This window comes from Aplidium turbinatum, chromosome 5, assembly GCF_918807975.1.
Source record: "Aplidium turbinatum chromosome 5, kaAplTurb1.1, whole genome shotgun sequence".
Taxonomy (NCBI): Eukaryota; Metazoa; Chordata; class Ascidiacea; order Aplousobranchia; family Polyclinidae; genus Aplidium; species Aplidium turbinatum.
In genome coordinates this window covers 13,419,646-13,443,343 of record NC_137476.1, presented here as the reverse complement: position 1 = coordinate 13,443,343, position 23,698 = coordinate 13,419,646, and the positions used below count along the sequence as shown (strand labels likewise).

Genomic DNA, 23,698 nt, shown 5'->3' with positions numbered 1-23,698 from the left:
TGCCATGATGACTTTGGTTAAAAGGCTACGATAGAGCAAAGGTCAGATCCACTGCGAATCAGTAAAAGAACTAATATTTGTGCAACGTAATGTTAAAACATCTATTATGACTGTGAAGAAAATTTCCGAGTAATGCGATTGTAATAACTTATATTGTTACCCTGTGGCGGCTCGTAATCATTTCTAATAGATTGAGTCGATATGTTTTTTTGCTGATGTGTTCATACCTCTCTCAATGAAGACCTGCTCTGTTATATTATTTGTTATTAGAGCTGTCTGAAGACCGCGAAGATTTAATACAGATTGATCTAATTTGACTGAGATGATATCTTGGTTGAACAAATGTTTTAAAAGATCCAATAACAGCAAGATTTTTAAGAACATTCGGACTTACTTGAATGTAAAATGTATCCGCCTGGTTGTCATGTTGCAAAAATGATATTAAAATCAAAAACTAATTTGTTGAAGTCGGTCAGTTGCATAATCTTACCTCTTTAAATTTTTAACCCCGGTTTTGTTACCAATAACGCAGCCAAGTATCAACTAGCAAGCTACATTTTTAATAAAACGTTTTGTAATAGTTACATTTAGGCTTGAGGGTAAAGTAGTTACTTTCCATTACCAGTCGTGCTGTACAGTCTAGAATGCGTAAATTGGACATCATCAACAATAAAAAACTCACTACCTTCCAAAATCGCATCATGAGAAGCATGACCAACAAAAGGCTACTTGACCACACGAAAACAGAAGATCTTTTAACTATGACAAAACTACAACCAATTGCAGCAATAATAAAATCAAAAGTTTTAAAACTGTTCGGCCACACTAAAAGATCACAATTCGGAATCAGCAAAGTTTGCACAGAAGGCAAAAAGTAGAAAGAAAAAGAAAACGTGGCAGACAACCAAAATGATGGCAAGACAACATCCAATCATGGACCGGACTCAACTTGGCGACACTGGGCGAGTTGGCTCAAAATCGCCACTCTTGGAAGCAAACAACCCATGTTGATGCGCAATCTGCCGCAGGCGGAGATGACGACTGATGATGATGATTTAGTAGCCAATTATGTTTTTATCGAAACAACGCATTTTCGAATAGTGTAAATTGAAAAACATTGTTAGATCGAGTAAGCTGCGATACGTTGCAGCCCAGGATTTCTTAAAGCAACGCATTTTCGAATAGTAAAAGAAGAAAAACACATAATAAGCCAAATAATCAATTTAGGGAGAACGATACTTAAACTGTTTTCTTCTGCACAAACAATTGGGAGGCTGCAGCACCTGCAGTTTTTATGAACGAGCCGTCATAGTTACAACAGTTTGACTACATTTGACATTGTTTAACAATTAAAGATTAATCCATTAATAATTAATTAAAGATTACTCACCAGAGCATGCAAATCCATCTCCTTCTAAACCATCATTACATTTGCAAGTAAAGCTTCCGTCTGTGTCCGCACACCTTGCTTGCTTGTCGCAAGGATTTTGGGCGCACTCATTTATATCTACAAAAATATGATAAGCGAAAAATGAAGGTATTGGACTTCCTGAAGTAAAACTTTGTCACAAAGCATTTCATAAAAATTATTCTTTTGAGTTTATCAATGAATAGATGAGTAGAGTGATAAATCACTCTACTCATATTAAAGAAATCGAGCATAGGCTACCACACTAAATTAATAAATTCATGTTGATTGTAAAGCTTTAGCTACACAAGTACGACTTCCTCAGTTGATGGCTTATCATTTATTTTCAAGTACGAGGGAAATTATTCAAAACATTCTTATTCTAATTTCATATAGACCATAACTTGTAATTTCAATGATATCTATTAACTTAAAATCATTGGACTTTTTAACCATAGAATGGCTTGCAAATGGTGTGATTTTTCAACTACTGTGCTATATTCGTTCCGAAGTACTGCCATACATAATATATTCATGTATTAATTAAAGAGCATTGAAATCCGATCTTTATGTTTGCATAAGTAAGTAAAGCTTTTTAAACTTAGTAACTGTGTAAAGACCATAAGATAAATTTAAAATTTCGAAACACTTTAACAATGATTTCTAAACCTTTTCTGATTGCGTACCATTCAAAAGTTTTGTACAGTGTTCGCGTTCCACCTATATCCAGAAAATCTCAAAAACTTAAAAATAATCAATAAAAGGCAAGAAAGTTTATTCAATATTAAACGAATGACAGCAGAGGGCGCCACGACAAACAAAGAACAGAAGCATGACAAACACATCCAATAGTTTCAACCAAATGGATGCAATTGTTTTTTTTCTACCAGTTGGGAAATTGGAGGAATAACTTTGATAATAGCGCATCTAAAATCATGGGCAGGCGCAATACGACGTTTCCTGCTATTCGATTGGATGATTATTATCAAAGCCAAGAACTCCTGTTGCTAAAAGTATTTAACGTATAAACGCTAAAAGTATTTATGACACAGTAATGAAAATTGCGAAATCAGAACGTTCTCGCTATTCTATCATTCATGTTATTTTAAAGCTATTCTAGCTACTCTCTTGTCAACTCAAGTGAGTTGCGTGCGCACCATTCGGAAGACTTTCACGAACCACTGGTAGTACCCATATCACAGTTTAAGAACCACTGAGGTAACTGAAAAAAATATATTTAGAGTTTTGATCAAAATTTTCTCACTGGTGCAAGGATTTCCATTGTATCCAACACGGCACCCGCATTCGTACTGGTTTAGACCTTTGCATATGCATTGCTCGTTGGTATTGCCTTTGGTAAAGCGGTCATCTGTAACGATTTACACAAAGCTTTAAAATAGGCTATTTGAGAAAATTTAAGGTCTGTTATAAGTCTATATTCAAGAAAAATGTACGACGATATCAAATTCTTCTTGGTACAGCTTGGTACAAACAAATTTCGGATATTAAATCCTCCTCTGTTATGAGTGTTCCCTATTTCTTAAAATTTCACCTAAAAATAGAGCAGCGTGTAAAACCTTCTTACTTTTGCTGATGTACTTTCCGTCCACGACACATCCGCAATCTTCTCTACGAACGCAAGCGTCGCCATCTTTATAATAGCCAAAATCGCATACGCAATCTTCAACCATTCCATCAATATCACAGCTAAAAGCGAAACAATAAAAACTCCAGAATTTGGAACAAACGTTGTTATTGTTTTAAGGCAACAAGAAATTAGTACTGTAATTATCTTCTTTGGGAACCAAGCCATGGCATTACAAAAAGGGGTCGGCAAGCAAAATCCTTTCTCTACCAGTTAGAGCATGACACTGGAGTGCAGAAACACGGGTTGTCGAATTTGATGAGGGGCCGCGATGTTTGGAAAAATTCGTTAACGATGCCCGGGTAGGCACGAATGGATGAAGAAGAATTAAGGTATTTCCGGACAATGTTTTAAAGTGTTTTAAAAATCAAAAGCAGTAATTTTACACATTCTTTAAGCATTAACTTTTGAAACAGTTAAAAATATAGCATATCCTTAATCTGCAGGTTATGATTCAGATTTGCAAACATAACTTTTAATTTTTTGATGATTTTTTGCATTTTTAGAAAGCAGGAATAATCTTTTATTAACTTTTTGAAACTGTTGAATGTGGAAACTAAAAAATTTGAGCCTATGACACGTATTGAGCCTATGACATAAAATTGCAAAGATTTCCTCTAAAAATAGAATTTCAACATACTTATCAGAAGCAAAAGGATTCATGCAAGTGTTGGGGCAAGGTGAAGCGCAACCATCAAACTGACTGCGTTGTGGGCAGATCCTGCGTGGAATGCCCATGTCTTCTCTCCAACTACAGATAGGCACGTTCTTTCGCAAACAGGCGGCAACAAAAGCTTCTAGCGTCTAACAAAAAAAATGCATGTGTGAGGTAAACGCAGAAAGGTGTTTTGGTTGAAGGCGCTCACTTAAACGTTTTTGCATATCAAATATTGTTCAGCTGAAAGGCCATATCAAATATACCTACCATTCACTTAACAACCTTTACAGTCTGTTTCACCCTTATGATTGGGATCATCAGAAGAAACAGTTTTCGCGTTGAAAGTTGTAATAGAGTAATAGACAACTTGTGATCCTGTTTGGTCACAAGCTAAAACGGAGACACGCTTTGATGTTACAGCAGGTAGCGCAGGTTGGAGTTACATGCTTGCTCCATATTGAAAGAATAAACTGTACGCCAACATAGAAACCGATTCAAAAACGTATAACATAAAACTTCACCTCATGAAAAGTAAGTGGATTTCCTTGAGTAGCACAAGCATCTTTTAGACATAGATCAAAAGCTTCGTTCACTGGAACCTCATCAATACAAGGCGCAAACTGTGAACCTTGCACTGTTAGAGCTCCACAAAACTCTTCGCCGGCCCTGATCAAAAAATAAACTTGAGTTGATAAAAGAACCCAGACAGCCACTTTACTGGTCAGATCCGTGTCCGTTCTGGTAAGGATCTGCACCAGATTGGCTACAGTGGTTGTCTGAAAGTTGGATTGACTTTGATTGATGCGCTTCTGTGCCCACCTACTTTTAAAATGGTTCCTCCATGCCTGAGCTTTAGCATGCTAAATTTGAAATTGATTTCAAAATAGAACCTAAATTATAATAAAAACGTAGGAAATAAATTTAAGATTTGGGTAAATCACAGTGGATGGCACAACTTTGTTAGACAACAATAACTGCCGTTGCATATCATCAAATGCTTTCAATTCAAATTTCGATAACAGTAATAATATCACAAATAAGAAATAAACAAATTGATATTAAAAAACAAAGGTTTAAGACGTATGCTTGTTCCCCTTATACAGTAGTTTTTTTCACTAACCAGACTGTTCTTTGCTCTTTTGAACAAGCAACCGGGTCAGCAGGAGGGATAGCACAAGCGTTGCTGCGATAGCTCAAGGCAAAATCTTCATAGTCTGTTACAACGTTACCATCGATGTCTTCCAAATCGTTTGAAGGATTACCATCAAAGTTTCCGCACAAACCATGCACCTGCAATAACGAAGCATGTGACTCTTCACCATTCAAGCAAGTATTTTATTTCATCTATTTTTGACTTGATAATGCCTCTGCATGCCTTGATTTTCATGATACACTCTTTTCTTCACAAATGTAGATACAAGCGAATGACCAGGGAACAATGTCCCGAAAGGTTCCTAGTGCAAACCGCTATTATCACAGCGAACCCACAGCATCAGGCTTAAACAAGGTCGTTTGTATCTACATTTGTAAAGTAAACAACGATTTTGCTGATAAAAGCGAAACTCAATCTATTACATACACTCTTTTATTCAACGAAACTACTTTTCGTAACAGTGAGTCAATAACAAACTTTCAACGTTAAAATGCAGACGTTAAATGTTAATTAACTTCAAAACTTAATTATAATAATGTTATGGCTTTATTTATTGTCGCTCTACAACAGCTAAATAAAATCGTTTAGCAGCATGACTTATTTTTAATGTCATATTAGGTTTAAGATGTCATCACATTGTCACCGGACTTATTTTCGCTGCGTTATGCAGCAAAGAACACAATCGGTATTGTTTTTAAAGTCTTTGGTTTGACCCCTGATATCGATGGCAGACCTACCACCACCAGAGCCGAAGACGATTACCTCGCAGCCACTGTGCTGGTTCATTTAAAACGGAGCTAAGTTAATTTTTTGGAGAGAGTAGAGATTACTACAATAATCAACTGGGGCACTATAGGCTCTCATAAAATTTGAAAAGCATTGTATATAGTTATACGTAGTTAACAGAGAAACGACACGTTGCAATTAGCCTGATAACTATATTTAACAAATAGATACAGGCAAAGCTATCGAACTAAATTAATAACGCCATGATAACGCATATTTTAAAATTAAATTTTATTTATAAAATACCTTTTGAAGGTATCGTGTTGGAATGACGACATGAGCTTCGTTGCCATCAAAAGAGACGGTAAGACCGTTAGATGCTTTGAGGATGACAGAATCTCCAGAATAACGAACTTCATACCTTTGTGATGAAAATCCTTTCACAACTTGACCGTTCACCTAAACACAAGACAAATAAGTTGAAAAGTTAATCGGTTTGCATCTAATGTTTTTATTTTTTGGTAAAAATCATTAATGCACCACAATACATCCGCAAAAGCAAAACTAAAAGCCTCATGTCGGTTAAACACTTACCAGAAGCTAAAAAGTGCCCACTAAAGGTCTTCAAGTCAAATTCCTTGTTGTAAATTGACGTTTATTCTGCTTATGTTTCTACATTATGGTTTCTCTGCTCGGCGCTGTTTGCGTTACACGTTTACATGAGTTTTTCTTGCAGTGTTTCGTTAAAGTGACTTTCTGTTGCTTTAAGTTCTAATCGTGTGAGACTGACTTTTTATTTTATTTTTTTTATATTTATGACTTGTGTTTTGCAGATGTACTTCGTTTTTTTTTTTTTTTAGTTCACTGAAGTCAGGGATATCTATAACTCTATAACTACGGGATTGGAAACTCTATCCAGTGCTATACATCAGTAGGGTCATCACAGTATTACGATTACAGAAAGATTAACAAAATAAAATACCCACTAAAAGATATACAAAGTTCGATTTTACAATAATAATACAAATTTACACTCACATTAAAACTTAATTGATGTATAAAAGTACATTTACGCTGCTAGAAAAAAAAAACGATGAATCCAAAAAATGAATGAATGCAACGAGTCCAAAAACAGCCTACTGTTGTTCTTTAGCATTTTGCGTACTACAAATCGGATCAGAAGTAAATGAGGAGTGTTCAGCAATCAGTGAAATATGCTGTTGTATCATGAACGTGTTCACAGACCAATCCAGTACGAAACCAATCCGTTTACGATGTCATCAGAACTAAAACCAATACTCATTCTGGAAATTTTTTAAGCAGCAAACAAAATACAACATGACTGCACTAATGGAATACAAACAAATCAACAAACCAGGCAAACGTAGACCTTACAATTTACAGCAGGGGAATTGATTGTTACACTTTTGGTTGTTCGTTTAGCCTACTACTTGCTGCCCTTTGAGGTCAATTTACGTGATTATTTATCACAGCAGCGCACAAAGAAAAGTGACCCTACTGGTGTATAGAATGGTTTTCAGTTCCACAGAGTTTCCAATCCCGTAGTTATAGATATCCCTGACTAAAGTCTACTAAATGGTCGTCTCAATTTAAAGAACTAAAATAAGCAAGTTAATGAAGCCTGAGCGCCTTGCTTTAAATCCGCGATTGCAAAAGGACAGCGACAAAAGAATGGAAACACTGGAGAAATACGTTGAAAACTACTTGGCTTCTCTCCCAGTCCAAGACGAAGGAGACAACCGGCGGAATGACCTGCAAATACTCACGAATTGTGTGAATTTTGAAGTCTAGGAATGCATCGAGGACTGTGAAGATTACAACGATGCATTGAAAGTTTTTCAAAATTTATATGTAAAGCCTACAAATATTTTATTCGCGAGACATCGCCAATAGCCACTACCAAGCAACACCCAGAACAATCCTTAGACAAATTTCTCCAAAATTTAAAGCTTCTAAGCAAAGAATGTGGCTTTCAAGCCGTCAACTCGGCTCAATATCAGCAGGAAATGGTACGCGACACATTTAGCAACGGTGTTTTTTCTGATAAGTCGACAAGGCTTGTTAGACAGCCAAAAGCTCAGTCTGGTTGACGCATACACACAAGCAAGCACCCTTGATCGAGCGGCAAGAGACAATCGGCTCCTTTTATCTTCAACAAACCAACCACACGTATCGGCCGTTTCATGGAGCTCAAAAATCCACAGTGACCAAGTTGTTGAAGGTAAGAACAAAAACAATTCTACTACCAGTGCTGTAAGCAATGTCAGAAGATATTGCTTCTTTTGTGGGGATTCCTATAATGAGAGGAGATGTCCTGCCCGAAAAGCAGCTTGCTGCCATTGCAATACAATTAGGCATTTCGCTAAAGTTTGCAAAAATAAGTTTTCTCGCGGAAAAGTTATTTTTGCATTGACACCAATTATATATGTGCGCAATTTGCCCCGCACCGCGCTGTTTGTCTCAGGCTTCTATGAAATCCTTCGTTAATGGCGTCGAGCTGTCGTCACTCATCCACTCAGGTAGTTCTTTTAGTTTCATCGAAACACTGCTTGCAAGCTAAAACTTAAAATCGAGCGCTGCGATTTTAAAGTCTCTATGGCTACCCCCAACTCAAAAGAGAAAGTTGTAGGTAATTATGTTATCCATGTCACTTTCGGTGGTAAATTCTACAGCAGTGTAAAAGTTGGTATTTTACAAAACTTGTGCTGCGACGTCTTGTTGGAAGCAAACTTTCAAAGAAATCATCGTCGAGTAATTTTTGAATACCAAGGAGGTGAACCCGATTTTGTAGTTAATTAACAGAACGACCATTGCTCGAAGTTCACTGTACTAACTGATGAGGCGCCTCTTTTTACATGCTTGTCGAAAGATTGTAAGCCGATAGCTGTTAAGCCAAGACTTTATAACAGTGTTTCTTAACCTTTTTAGCGCTCGTACCCTTTGAGCTTTCATGAAATTTTGTCGTACCCCCTGCCCTGTCTACAATGGCCGACGGAAGTAAATTAAATTGTAATAATAGGAATTAAACTCAGTGTATTTTTAACTTACGCGTTGAATGTCTGCATTAAAAACAGTCTTGTGAGTTCAAGAATATTTACAGCACACCAACAATCAGTCAATTTACTAATGGCTTTTTTAATGCTGCTTTTCGTCAATGGTCATGTTGAAACGAGGTTCATTCTTTGAGATAAACACACGCATATCATCTCATGGATCCAAACGATTCCTTGACTAAGTTTTGATGTTTACAAGAGTTGAGAACCCAGCTTCACATAAGTAGGTTGTCGCAAAAGACACAAGGATTTCTAAAGCTTCTTTTGCTAACTGGGGAAATGTGTTGCTGTGCACACCAGAAGGCATCCAACTGCCTTGAATCAAACTCCATTTTTTGTTTTACTACTAACTTTCATCTCAATAAGATCGTCTTTCATTTGCTCATTATCCTCCATAGAATGTAGGTTAAAAATAAATGTTTTTTTCTTCAATCCTTGATAAATATAAACCTCCCCAGTAGGCTAATATAAACATATACAAAAGTGACTTGTTACGTATTCTGCACAAAAATACTTAAATAGCGTATAATTTTACACTGCATGTCGTACCCCCTGCTTTGGTGCTTCGTACCCCCAAGGAATACACGTACCCCTGGTTAAGAACCCCTGCTTTATAACGAGTCGGACAGAAAGTTTATAAACCCAGAAATCGAAACATTCTCTTTCAAAAATATTATCTGCCCCAGCAATTCGCCTTGAGGGGGCCAAGTTTTGGTCGTTGACAACAAAGAATCAAATAAGAAAGAGCTATGTGCCGATTGTTATTCACAAACAATAAATTTGTTCACAAATTTGGACACATACCCGCTGCCAAGCATAGACGATCTAGTTCATCGGCTGTCGGTTCATAAGTTTTTCTTAACATTCGATCTCAAAAGCGCCTATCACCGAATCTTTATCGCTAAAAAGGACAAAATTTTTACCGGGTTTGAGGCTTCCGGAAGACTTTTGGGTATTCAACAGAATACCTTTTGAGGTAAAAAATGGCGGTCTCCAGTTTCAAAGAAAAATAAATGAGATAGTGAAACTTAATAAATTGAAAAATACCTACCCTTACATGGATAACATGGCAGAAGTGAGATGATTTCATGGAGTGTTCTTTTGCACAGATCGAAATTTCTTTACAGACTCATTTAACATATTACACAAAAGCAAATCTCAATTTGACACGAAAATTCAGGAAGCGCTGTTAATCAAACGATACAAACCAAATTTAAACAAACAATCATTTGCAGGAGGCGTGTACATTTATTATACAAGTTTTTCATTTTCAGAACTTCCTATTTTTGCCTTTACAGTAATTACAAGTTACGTATCTGGAAAGACGATTAGTTCTTTCGTGTAAGATTGCTCTTAATGTGTTGTTTTTGTTTGTGAAAAACTTTATCGCCTTTCACTCCCAGATTTCTGTCAGCCTTTTAACTGATGTTATCCTATAAAACTAGATAAATATGTTTTTTTTCACTCATTTTGTTAATTTCGTTTGATCTTTTTTTTTTCCAGTTTGATATTCACATCATCGAATTTTAGCGTTGAATTGTTCAAACTGTTGAGTGCTCCGTTAAAGGGATACTAAAGAAAAAACCTGGCTTGGCGATTTTCCACGTTCTTTGTGTTTAACATGCTACCATAGAACAATTTTCAATAAAATTATGCCCCATTGCGGTCTGACCACCATTGCGCGCGTGCTTTTGTCAAAGCTTTCAAAACGAAATTGGCCTGAGCAGCGAAGCGTGCGACTGTACAGTTACGTCACTAAAGACTATAGTAATCAGCTAATCACGCAATAATTGTTACTGCGGGCGATTTGACTGTAGGCTATGTATGTATGTACATCAAAACAACACATTTCAACATCAAAACATCAGACAGTTTGCTCAAAACATCAGATGTGGTAACATGGCTTTTGTTATTGCTGTCTTTAGTGACGTATTCTCGAGCAGTGTTTGCACTTTTTGGTCATTTTGAAAAAAATGAAAATACATGAAACATTGGACTTTGGGCCTTGCCAGCGCTATTGAAAACAAATTTTTTTCGGTAATTTTTTTTTAAATGTATTCTTGAATGTTCAGTTTACTCATTTTAATGCTTAATTTCAGTTTGAAATTTTCATTTAGTATGCCTTTAAACTTTAAATCTAACTCTGACTTATGGTACTGACACTGGTGTGGTAAGATAAACTTCAGTTTGCTTTTGTTTCTGACCACCATAGAAAAAACGATAGCCTACCTTCTTAAAAGCAGCTGAGGTCTATAAAAAGGTAGAAGCGACAAAACACGAACGTTAAGACTTGCTTAAGCTCGAAGTAAAATAAAAGATAAGCAATTTGGCACGGTTGCGACATTTTTAGAAAAATATCAGATTGGGTAAAAAAAGAGAAAAAATAAATTACCGAAATCGAAAATAAAAATGGTATTTTTAGGATTTGCAAGAATGAGTTGAATAGACAATTGCTATGAAGATTGGCCGTGGTGAGTTATCACGACTGTTGACGATCGTAAGAGGAATACATCTTGGTGCGTTTGCCTCATCACGAAGAAGAGCAAGACACGCAAAGCAAATTCAACATAAAAAATCCCACCAAGGGTGAAAACATTTCACAACGCACCAGGCCTTGCAGGACTTACAAAATCATTACATTGGGAATGTAAACCAAAACAACAATATTCAAAACAAAATGATAGTTCATAACAAGTTAAACAAACAAACAACTGATTGATTTCAGGTAGGGCATAGACTATTATAGTTTAGAACAGTTTTAGATGAAAGCTATCGCAGCTACTAAAACACGTCCGCACTCCAGCTTTCTAGGCGTCGAATGGTGATGCATTGCAAAGGTAGTTTGTTGAATAACTATTCACAAATTGTCGAATCGATTAAAAACGTGCCATAGAAATTGTTTCAATCAGAAACATTGCGCGTGGTACCGTTACCGTGACAAAACAACAAAATGCTGTTTCGTAAAATCAAATCTTATGAGCTTTAAACCTTATTAAGTTTATTGTTTTTTATGTTTGACTAGTGCAATTTATATAAAGATGCAAAGTTGAAACTACTGCAAAGCAAAATTCAAGAAAACGAGTAGAGCGGATATATGGAAGCACTTTCTGCGTTATTCAACAACAAAAAATGTGCATATCTAAACAAAAGTAGTTAGTTTAAAATAAGTTACATATTTTTGTTGTGCATTTTGAAATTTATCTGGCTTGCTGCAAATAAAAATTGAGCCTTAAAACTCAATAGGCCTATATTAAAACTCAATAGCTCAACAGCTACAGTGATGTGGTACTCACTTCTACAACTCGATCCTTCTTCAATACAATCTTTTCTTTTCCGTTAAATAGATATATAGTGATGTCACGAAGATAAGTAGCACTTGGGCTTTCGGGTCTCTGTTCATGTTGCCCCTCGATGATGTACCACAAGTGACTGGTAGGAGGAACGGAGTCTTTGGTCTGCGACATGATATACTTGCATCTTCCGAAAAAGTCAGAAGAACCGGTTCCATCAAAAGTCTTGTAGTGAAGGTTGCCACTCGCTTTACATTCACCATATCCTAAAATAGAAATATTTGCACAATAGAACATCAAGGTTTTATTGTACCATAAGCATAGCAGTAGGAGATGGGGGACAGGGAGGTGGTCGTTCCCCTGCTGAAAAAAATACGTAGCGGATTTGGGCAAAAATGTCCAGTTATTTGGGAAAAACAGTCTTTTCATGATGTTTCAACATCTTGCCAGTTTAGGAACTTTACATAATTGTTATGATTTATGAGACATATTAATATTTTTCAATGAATGTAAAATGTATTATCGGTTTTGGAAACTATTGCATATGGTATTGCAATTTGGACAGAATGATTAGTTTTGATTGCACAACTGCAAAAAGTAAGTGAAAAAGAGCACAGTTGACGAACAGAGATAAGCTTATTACTTATATTCACTAACATGTAGGCTGTATTTCTTCACACGTAAGATTTAAAAGCCTGCTGAGTATTAGTAACTTTATGAGACTTTTTCTTTTTTTCTCAATATCCTAGTAGTAAAGTTGTTTGTAAAAATCATTTAGGCAAAAAGTATAGTTATTTTGACAAACCAATTCTTACCACGAGTTTTCAACATTCTACTAGATTAGTAACTTTGTATATTCGTTTACATTGTTTCACTTTGTATGAAATAGATTAATACTTTTCTTTGAATGTAAAATGTAGCACCGACAATTTAGGAATGTTTTGTATTTGGTATGACAATTTGAGCGGAATATTACGTTTTAATTCAGTATCTGCAGAAAGTAAATGTAAAATAATGCAATGGACGAGCTGACGTTAGTTTATTTCAGGTATTCTTTAGGATATACAACACACAAGCCTACTACCTTCTTCATCAGTAGAATATTGAAACCCTGCTAAGTAGGCTACCAGTAATTTTATCAAGATTTTTACTTTTTCTCAATATCTTACTATAATGTAGTTATTTGTAAAAGATTTGAGCACAAATATCCTGTTATTGAGCAAATCAATTTTATCATGTGTTGTGCGATGTTCACAAAAGTTAACTCAAATTCTACAAAGCTAGCTTACCATTTTTAGTGTGGCCAAACAAGTTGAGCGTTTGTCATAAATTTTAAAAATTAACGGTTGTAAGGCCGCATATACACCGCTTCTGTAAGCATTGGATCCTAGTAACTAACTATAAGCCTGCACAAAGTGAAAAAGCATATTAAACGATAGCAATTTGTGAAATCTTCAGCATTTAATTTAATGATTTTGTGGGCTACGGTTTGTGCGCTACTTTTATATAAAGAATTTTTTGCATAAACTGTTGTTTGTTTTTGCCAGTCCCAGGGTTGATATGATCAGCTATTTACCATCCATGATACAGTATTATACAAACAACAATCACATAAAAAGGTAAGTATTATGTTTTGTCATCCAATTCATGCAGTTGATATATCAGGCAATGTAGCCAGTACTGTTAAGAATGCGTTCTGTATTTTTTGAGTTTGAAATTATTACCTACAAGTCATTTTTTTTTCAGTGCTTGCTATTTATGTAGCTGCTTCATTATGAGGTGAGAAAAACTTTGTAGTAATGTTCTCAAAGAAAATTTACTATGACTTCATTATAATATGGTATCAATATTTGTGATATTAACAGTAGTTTTGTACAAAGGTGCAAGTTTAATGCGCATAGGGTGATAAACTGTCAAATTCTTTTAAAGCTGTAGGGTTTGAAGTAGCATGGATAAAATAATGTTACTGGTTTGATAAGTAAATAGGTTGTCATTTAGATTTTTTCAATGCAAATTTACAAATATTGAGTTTTTGGACTATCATCATAATGAAAAGTTTAGGCTACTTTTGGTCTGGCCTTTTATTGCAATTAAATAAAACATAGTAACTTTAGCGGGTTTAGCATACTTTATTTCACACAAAATATAACATAATTAAATAAAATAAACTCAAACGTTTTCGACACGTACGTGTGTCCTCATCACGAATTAAATCTGCAATACATAAAATGAAAAATCGTAAGATAAATTTGACTACGCACTGTAACTGTAACGACACTCTGGACTGAAAGCACAAACTGAACAAATGATACGAGAATGATTGCGAGTATATTATGCGGTGGGAAACAGATCACGTGAGGTGTAGACTACAGGCATTGGACAAAACGATTAGAACACACACAAAAGGAACGATGAGCCACAGACGAATAACTGCCGGTTGAGAGATGGATTGTTACGTTTGATTCTTAAGGCTTCCATGGTCTTAGTCTGAAAATCAGATCTGCCTCGAGAGATGATTTTAAATTGGTCGATCGAGACATTGTCTTGTCTCGATTTCACAAGAGGCGATGTGCTCTTTAATTGCACTTTTAGTTGTTAGGTTTGGGTTTAAGTGCTCCCCGGCCCTTGTCAACAAATGTCTGGTTGACATACCAATGTATGTCTGGTTTGCGTCACGCAAACAACTAAATTTATACACAACATTTGAAGAAAGAGCAAAAGGGGTAATCCTTTATAATAAGTAATCCTTTATAATTGGTAATCCTTTATTTATAATGGGTAATCCTTTATAATAAGGGGGTAATCCTTTATAATAAAGTAAATCTTTCTTCAAATGTTGTGTATAAATTTAGTTGTTTGCGTGACGCAAACCAGACATACATTGGTATGTCAACCAGACATTTGTTGACAAGGGCCGGGGAGTGCTTAAACCCAAACCTAACAACTAAAAGTGCAATTAAAGAGCACATCGCCTCTTGTGAAACGTGCACTGACAATGTCTCGATCGACCAATTTAAAATCATCTCTCGAGGCAGATCTGATTTTCAGACTAAGACCATGGAAGCCTTAAGAATCAAACGTAACAATCCATCTCTCAACCGGCAGTTATTCGCCTGTGGCTCATCGTTCCTTTTGTGTGTGTTCTAATTGTTTTGTCCAATGCCTGTAGTCTACACCTCACGTGATCTGTTTCCCACCGCATAATTTACTCGCAATCATTCTCGTATCATTTGTTCAGTTTGTGCTTTCAGTCCAGAGTGTCGTTACAGTTACAGTGCATAGTCAAATTTATCTTACGATTTTTCATTTTATGTATTGCAGATTTAATTCGTGATGAGGACACACGTACGTGTCGAAAACGTTTGAGTTTATTTTATTTAATTATGTTATATTTTGTGTGAAATAAAGTATGCTAAACCCGCTAAAGTTACTATGTTTTATTTCTCTATGGTTCAACAAAGCAAACTCTCTACCAAAGCTTTATTGCAATTAAGATGGAGATTTTCAAACAATGTGTCGAAATGGATATTCAGCCGCTGTTGTCCAGGTATTGCTGAAATGTCACTTAAATTGTGGTTGCATCCAGGCAGATAAAAAAAAATAGTACCACAAGAAAGTTTCAAATTGATGATTGATTTAATTAGGACGCAGGCATGTCTATAAATGTAGATTAAAGTTAATTCAGTCTTATTTTGCTGGTGTACGTTTTGTTGCCTGTGCATTAGTACAAGACCAAGTTGATGACTGTGGAGTTGTTAGATTGAACTACCTCAGAGATTGTGACTAATGTTTCATTTTTAAAAATATATTTGCAAAGACAAAATTTGGGCAATTTTTTTTTCGCCTCTCCAAAATGCTTTACTCTCCTTCGGCTATGACCATAAGCATACAAAGCCTAGTAACGCAAATAGATTTAACATATTTACGTTTGTTTTTAACAATTACAGAAAAAACACTACATTTAAACAAATTTCACATTGAATGTTGTCGACATCACATGATGTCCTCTTCAGAAATAAACATGTAAAATAGTCTGCATCAGAGGGATTGAATGCAGTTAGTTGGTTTTGAATCTTTATCTTCGGACTGACAAAGCCTTGATAGGTTATTCCTGATAGTTTCGCATACTTGTAGATGCTCTTGACGCAGGGCCAATTACCGAGATTTGCTGAGTGAAGTTTTCCGATTGTTGAAGTGTTGTTGCCGGGGAATTAATTCATACATTAGGTGCCACTGAATGGAGAGCAGTCCTGAAAATGCGTTGCTCAAGCGCACACCCCGAGAGTCAAACTTGCGCAGCGTGATCTTGAGCCGGGCGCGTAACCACTGAACTAACGGGGCGGACAGGAGGCTCAAGCAAGCTACCATATTATTGGCTCTCCCAGCATGAGGTCTTGATTCGAACAAACAAGATAAACGAATCACATACAACAGCGTCTTAATCGAGCAATTGTCTTACCAACTGGAAGGCAAGTTATCTCAGCTTGTTTGTTCAAACCGCATTTTTCTCCAACTTCGCAAGCGGCGTCGCCGCATTTTAGTTTTCCGTTTGCACACGTGCATCTTCTACTGCATGCTCTTGACGTGAAAAATGTTTGTCCAAACTACGAAAAACATAGAAATTAAATTAAAACTTTAAACCCGAAAGTTGTGCAAAAGAAATTACAATGATTGCTTGATGAAACGTTTAATCAACACTTTCTTACAACATTTAACCTATAAATTGCCAGCAAAAGAATATTGATTCATACAAGAAGGATGCTAATAAGAGCTAGTCTATATTAAAAAAATGTATAGCCTTTGCGCAATATAAATCAAATAGAATTAAAAATCATGCACTGTACTGTGTAATATTTTCCATCCAATTTGCAACCACATTCTGACCGAAGAACACATTTTCCGTCTGACATCACAAACCCATCATCGCAAACGCAGCCCTCGGTACAACCCTTTTCTTCACACGTGGGGTTTTCATCACCACATACGGCAGGACAAGGTGAAACACACCGTTCATAATGGGAGTTGTTGTCACACCACAAAGCTGAAAATATAATACAAGTGATTTTTAATGATGATATCATGATTTTATGATTACTACTCTAAAAAAGCGATTAGGATTGATGATGAGATCATATGTTGATGAGATCATAATAATAACGCTCTATTATTCTAACTTTGTTTCAGTGTTCTATGTTCAAAAATCATAATCATTAATATTTTTCTATTCGTTTATATTTTCGATCTGAAATCGAACCCCACTCGATCGGACGTAGTGATGGGAGCACTGTAACAAGTCAGCGATTGAGGTGGTGGAGACCGCTGCATACAATAATAAAACGTTCATCCAAGCAGGCCTTGTGAAAATTGCTAAGTTTTAAGACAAAAGCAATCATGAAATTGGACCAACGTGTGTTAGTCTCTTTCCTCCAATCACAAATTTGCACATTTCGCTCTTGACAAATTCGTGCGTATTCCCCGACGTTGGTTTCAATGGAAGTTATGATGTCATCCATCTCACACGCATCCACCAAGCAATTCTGATGCGAAACAACAAAGGTAATTACGAAAGTGCAAAAGCAGCCAGATGATGTAAAGAATCAATTTATGTTGCATCACTTTAGTTTAGTTTAATCAAGTATATAAAATTTATCCAGATTTCTATTCTTTTTTAAACTGTCAATGCAATGGACCGAAGCTACTTCAAAGCAGTAGCGGATCCAGGGGGGTGGGGGGGCTTTGTTACGTGCCCCTCACAAGCGAGATAAAAACATGTAGCTTAATTTTATACTACATTTGCTAAATTTTCTTGCCCGCTTCGCTCAATCACATTCATTCATCATCATCATCATTTTCAGCCTGTGAGAGCCCACTGCAGAGCGTAAGCTTTCCCCTTTTCATGCCAATTTACATGATTATGTGCTAGTTGGTACCAATTGGTTGTATTGCATTGTTTGTCAATGTCGTCCTTCCATCTCACTTTTGGTTTTCCTTTCTTTCTTTTGGTATCCATGTTGTTAATTTTTTAATCCATCTATTGTCCTGATATCTTGCTATATGACCTGCCCAGGACCATTTTAGTTTCTTGATTGTGCTTAATATATCTCGTAATTTCGTTTGATTTCTGATCCATTGGGCAGTCTTTTATCTCTAATCCACTCCCCAATCACATTACAGTAACCTAATTAGGGGCATAGGAAATGTGTGTTTTAGAAGGGGATATAAGGGGTGGAAACTGTTTGTGCCCATCAGGAACTGGGAAAATAACACTGGTCAACAGCCCATTTGCTTATGAAACGAATTGAGTCAATCTTGACTAATTTCAGGTCGCTAAACACTTATATCACGGTGAAGTTTGTTGCTTATTTGCTTATCTCTGGTTTTTGAGAAAAGGCATAATGCCAAAATGGGTCTTAGGCCACATGGTGATTAAGCAAACAGCATGCGTTTTTTTTCAGTTGAAGCTTTCGATGGTCAGTTAAACCTGGGCAATTGATGTTTGGTGGAAGGTAGACTAGGCATCTACTGTATTCATATTGTCTTTATTTGGCATACGCTTGAGTTGGGTTGTTTTCTCGTTTTTTGATAAAATTTCAATATTGGTTAAATGAGTTTAGCCCCCTAGACCACCTGCCATTTTGTATTTTTAAATCTATTGTTCATTTTGTTTGAATTTTTTTTTAAATTGTGGTGATGCTCCTCCAGTTTTTGTTTCCTACATTTGTTGCTGACAGACCAGATATTACAAGGGTTTCCATGTAATTTTATAATAGATTTCCTTGCTACGACGCAAAAAAAACTAAAGTGATAAACCTAAAGATTCAGCAATCATTACAGAAACGAATTGTTGAAAAGTTGCAAATGCAAATTTGACCTCCTGGTGAACTTGAAAAAGAAATGCCCTCACACAGAAATGAATAAACAAATTATTAGGAAACTTGGTAATTCTTTGACCGCTAACACCACAATATAAGCAGAAAAACACTATGTGGTAATATACACCAAGATATACGAACAAACTCTAAAAAAATAAATAGTTACATAATTTAAATAAGACACGTTTTAAAACATGATAAACACTTAAAAACTGGTGCAAAATGTAATTTTCTGTTACTCAAAATCAATAAAGCAATTTTCGACTTGTATTCAAGTCATTGTGCCTAACCCTAACCAATTGTTGTAGGCAGTGCCGGTCTTAGGGTTTTTCGGGCGATGTGCGGAATATGCTTTTGCGGGCCCCAATGACAATAATCCAATTCAGTGGCGTAGCTAGGTATTTTGAAAGGGGAGGGGCGGCGGTGGCGGCGTGATCGCCAAAGACGACAACCAGCGGCGGGGGGTCTGGGGGGCCTCCCCCAGAAAATTTTGAAAAATTATTTTGAATTTGGGACATTCTGAGAGCATGTTCAACAAAAATTTAAGTATGAATATTACTGTGAAATGGTGCTGTCCGGTGGCATAGCAAAAGGATAAAATCATGCTTTCCTTGGCATTTTTCGGAAATAAAGCTATGTCTCTACAGTATGTTGAGTCTGGATGCAACCTATTTCGTCCCCTGAAATCGTGTAACAAAATTAAATTTCGACTTATTTCGTCCCCTGAAAAGATCAAGAAATTTTGAAATGTTTGCGGCAACTCCGATCAGCGATTTCGGCCATGTCGTTTTTTTTTCTCGATCTTTTCAGGGTACGAAACATTCAGGCGACGAAATAGGTTGAATTCGTTGAGTCTCTATGTTTTCCTGTTGCGAATTCCTTTGTTGAATTCACTTGTTGAATTTTTCCTTTGAAAATGACAAAATTACTGCATTTTCTGAGTAAATTGCGGCCCCCTAATTTGCGGGCCCTGTGCGATCGCACGGTTTGCACATCCCAAAGACCGGCACTGGTTGTAGGCAACATCCTTAATCAGAAATTTAATCCAATATTGAGTCACAAAATTTTATCAAGAATTATCATGATAATATTTACAATTTTTAATATTTTAGTGATGTTGAAAACATTTAATAACTTACATCAAAATACTCGTCAGGTTTTTCATCGCCGTGACAGTCGTCAAAGCATCCGCCTTCTTTCTTGATTATGTCACAACGTCGGATAAACTGCGCTTTCTTCGCTGGCGTGCATACATCCGGCACTTGTTCTGGTGGAGGACGGCATCTAATGTTAACCAATTAATTAGTTGTATATCGAAGTGACCTGTCTGGATTGTAAGGTGGTACTACTCTCCACTCATCAATGTGTCGCCCATATAATTGCGATGCTTCGTTTTCTATAACTGAACACAGGGCTCTATATTTACCAAAAACAAGGAAAAAAGGTACCGAAAGGTCATGTTTTGAACAATATTTTTGCTTTTTGTTTCGTAGCACCACTGAAGATTTTAAGCAACTAATCTGATAGTCACTCGTGCTGACTGATGAAACGTCGGAAAGTAAGTTGATTACTACATTCAACATCTGGTGGTTACATACGTGCACCCATGGACAAAAATTAAAATAAACTACTGGTAAAAGATCATTTTCACCACACAGATGCTAGAATTACAAGAAACAGGTTTAAGCAGAGCAATAGCAAAGAACAAATTGCATACTTTCTCAAAAACTCTATCAACATAGGAAAACTTACTCTTGAGAATCTAACTGGTACTGGTTGCCGAACACAGTTGGGTTTCGTGTGGGACGACCCGTCTTTATGTCAACCAAGTCATCATTAGGGTTGCCATTATAGTTTCCGCATAATCCTATCAATAAGAAAATGACAATCATAAGTGGCGATAGAGCAGAGTATGCTCAATCCTCGTAAACAACAGCAAGAATACGCATAGAATCGCAAATTAAGTTGAAAAACGAACGTCATAGTTTTCTACTCTCAACGATACCATCAAACATTTATTTCATTAACAATTTTCTTTACAAAAAGTAATGAACACGAAATAGGTTTAACAAAAACCAGTACTATTATGGAATACACTTTAATGGAATTAAATTAGTACTGTTTTTGTGTACGTTAATCTGCAGGGTAAATGCAATTTCAGCTTTTCAAAGAAATGGTAAACAGAAATCACATAGCCAAAGGTTGTCATGATGTCATGTTTAGACAAGATCGACTCAGCCAAATGTTAATAGAGTTTGACATCTGCGTGACAGAATCAGAAAGAGCTCTGAAAGGTGTTTTATTTGTAAATTACCTTCAACTTTTTCTGCAAAACGTTTCGGTAAGCAGACGCTGACTTTCGTGTTGCCGTCGTAAACAACTTGCAATCCAAACGATGTTTTTAGGACAACACTTCTTCGCCCACGTCTGACTTCTATTCCGTGTTTGTCACTTTTGAATGGAAGCTTAATACTCTCTCCATTGAGCTAAACAATGCACATTAAACTCAAAATAAGTTACATAACTAAACATTTCGACAAAAAGGTTCCGTGTTTGCTATTAAATTGAATAATTATTACAGTCCTTTGCTAGAACAGAGAAAGCATTTTAATAGATTTTGAAGAACGTATCACACGATTATAAAATCCAACTTTGTTTTACCCTAATCTTTCTTCCTTTAGAGAATTCAATAACAATCCCGTTGTCTAGTGTCACTGTGATTTGTCTCAAATAGGCGACGCGTGTTTTTTTCCCTCTGTGCTCGTTGTCGACCTGTCAAATAACCAAAAACAAACGAAATCGTAAAACGTAAATAATATTTATAACTCATCACTAATGTTAATGAGCTTATTGCAGCAGTTCTCAATCCGGGTGCATGAAACGTTTTCATGAAGAACGTGAAACGTTTCAAAATTTACAGCATTTAAAAGTTGCGTATGCTTTTGTTTGTGTATTAGCCGACAGTGATTCTCAAACTGTGCGTCGCGACGCCCTTGTGCGTGGTTAGAAATTTATAAGGCGTCACACGTTACACGATACAAAGGTTCAGTTTCCTAACTAAAAAAATCACATAAAAAAGTTAAATCTTTTTTATAAGGCCATGTAAGTTCAATGTAATTCTTTTGAGACAGCAGATTGCTGATCAATGCTTACTTTAGGAATGCAAACATTAGCAGCAGCTTATTAGCGCTGACAATTTTGCCATGACGAAGACTACAACGCAATATTAATTACAAATGAAAAAAGGAAGAAATTCTTTGTAAAAATTACAAAAGTAATATCAGTTTTTGATAAAATTAATAGAAAAACACCAAATCAGCATACAGATTACTGATTCTTGATCTTGTGTGCCAACATGCAGCTCATAAAATAACTTCTTCAGTGTTATCAATCGTCAAAAGTGCATCATGAGATTAGCAAATTCTTCTAAGTGTGTCGCTTCGAAACTTATGAAACATTGCTTTCCGTTAGAAGACGCGATTATTACAATTTTAGATAAAATTGTTTTAGGGTATCGCAACCGCTTCAAAGTCACCAAAAAAGGGGTCCACCGAGACAAAAAGTTTGAGAACCACTGCTGGACTGTCACTATCTCAAGCAGCAGACACAATTGGTTTCAGTATTTTGATTTCAGCAATTTAATACAAAAGACTCGGGCAACTCAAGACAGGGTCCAGACAGCAAATCAGTCGTTGTTCACATTGGTTCAATGTCTGCAGACGTAAGTTTTGTAATACTTGTGTTTAAAAGATAATCGACTTTCTTGTTTAATTTTACGTACCGCAACAAGGAATGGTTCATCTGAATATTGCGGTGTGTTCTTTACTAATACGTAAGAGCAAGTCCCTTGGAAGTCGAATTTCTTTTGATCAAACGTTTTGTAATGAGGGTCGCCTCTGCCGTAGCAATAGCTCATATCAGGCAACTTAGTTTTGGGGTCAATTTCTGTAAACAAAAACAATAATTTTCTTATTTGCACTCTGAATAAAGATTACTCTGTGTGTCACGTTAAGTTTACTTCACGGACGATTATTATGCAAAGGTAAATGCAGCCTATATGTTGTGGAGACAGTCGTTCTCTCAGTACCATAATATTTTGGCGGTGAGATGGCGCAGTAGATAGGCGCTCGCTTTGCAATCCTGGTTCGATTCCCTGCTTCTGGTTGTTGAAAAATACCGCTCAGCTCTACCCAGGGTGTAGTTGCTGAAGGAAAAGCGGAAGAGAGAAAGGAGCTGGCCACCCTACTCTCGTTAGTGCCGAAGTCTTTGTAAAGTATTTTGCGTACAATGAGAATCTATTCTTCTCATCCCTCCATGCTTGGAATCAAGAATGCGACTCATCTTTACAATACATACCAACAATGGCAAGAGCACCTGTCATACTGGCATGCTTAAAGACAAAAATCAAAATCTCTGCGATGCAAAATTAAGTTAGAAACACAGAACTTGAAAAACAACTGACCCCGGCATGGTTTTCCTGCAAATCCGTCTTTGCATGTACAGATGAAATTATTGTATCCAGTACATTCGCACACCTCGTTCTTGTTGAATCTTGTGAAGGATTCACCTGAAAAAAAAACACATGCTTAAGGCAAAGAACACCAGTAAGCTACGTTGTTTGCTAAAGTAAATAGGTGTAATATGAAAGGTTGATGCTTGCAATATGTGTTAATGCTTTGAGTAACCCACCAATACTGAAAGGATTGGTATAGTGATTCGCGCATACTTACTATACGATGCAGAAACAGGGTCAACAAAAGCAGGCAATACATATAGTGGAAGTTAATGTGATGAAGATGTTGCCATAGACGGCTGAAATTAAGAATTTCCATACAATTAAAAAACAAACACATTCAAGGATCCTTTAGATCA

At 36.3% G+C, this 23,698-nt stretch overlaps 1 protein-coding gene across 1 annotated transcript; it reads right to left on the bottom strand.

Moving 5' to 3' along the window:
* Positions 1 to 1,382: 1,382 nt before the first annotated feature.
* LOC145770956 (IgGFc-binding protein-like) lies at positions 1,383 to 23,207 on the bottom strand. Its single transcript, XM_082582697.1, has 17 exons — positions 23,183 to 23,207; positions 22,608 to 22,771; positions 21,488 to 21,598; positions 21,141 to 21,312; positions 20,579 to 20,693; positions 19,966 to 20,110; positions 17,362 to 17,491; positions 16,799 to 16,995; positions 16,414 to 16,558; positions 11,958 to 12,220; positions 5,897 to 6,049; positions 4,832 to 5,001; positions 4,233 to 4,377; positions 3,694 to 3,857; positions 2,994 to 3,115; positions 2,673 to 2,777; positions 1,383 to 1,507 (listed from the first exon to the last, which is right to left on the bottom strand). The coding sequence occupies exons 1-17, from the start codon at positions 23,205 to 23,207 to the stop codon at positions 1,383 to 1,385; spliced, it is 2,451 nt and encodes an 816-aa protein (XP_082438823.1).
* Positions 23,208 to 23,698: the final 491 nt, after the last annotated feature.

What these genes read in the sequence shown, in the direction of transcription:
- LOC145770956 (XM_082582697.1), bottom strand. Translation starts at nt 23,207, where the DNA reads ATGACAGGTGCTCTTGCCATTGTTG. An exon ending in GATAACTTGCCTTCCAGTTG is followed by an intron (nt 12,221 to 16,413) that starts GTAAGACAATTG and finishes TTTCTATTTTAG; the next exon opens with GATATGGTGAATGTAAAGCG. An exon ending in CGGAAAGTACATCAGCAAAA is followed by an intron (nt 2,778 to 2,993) that starts GTAAGAAGGTTT and finishes AAATCGTTACAG; the next exon opens with ATGACCGCTTTACCAAAGGC.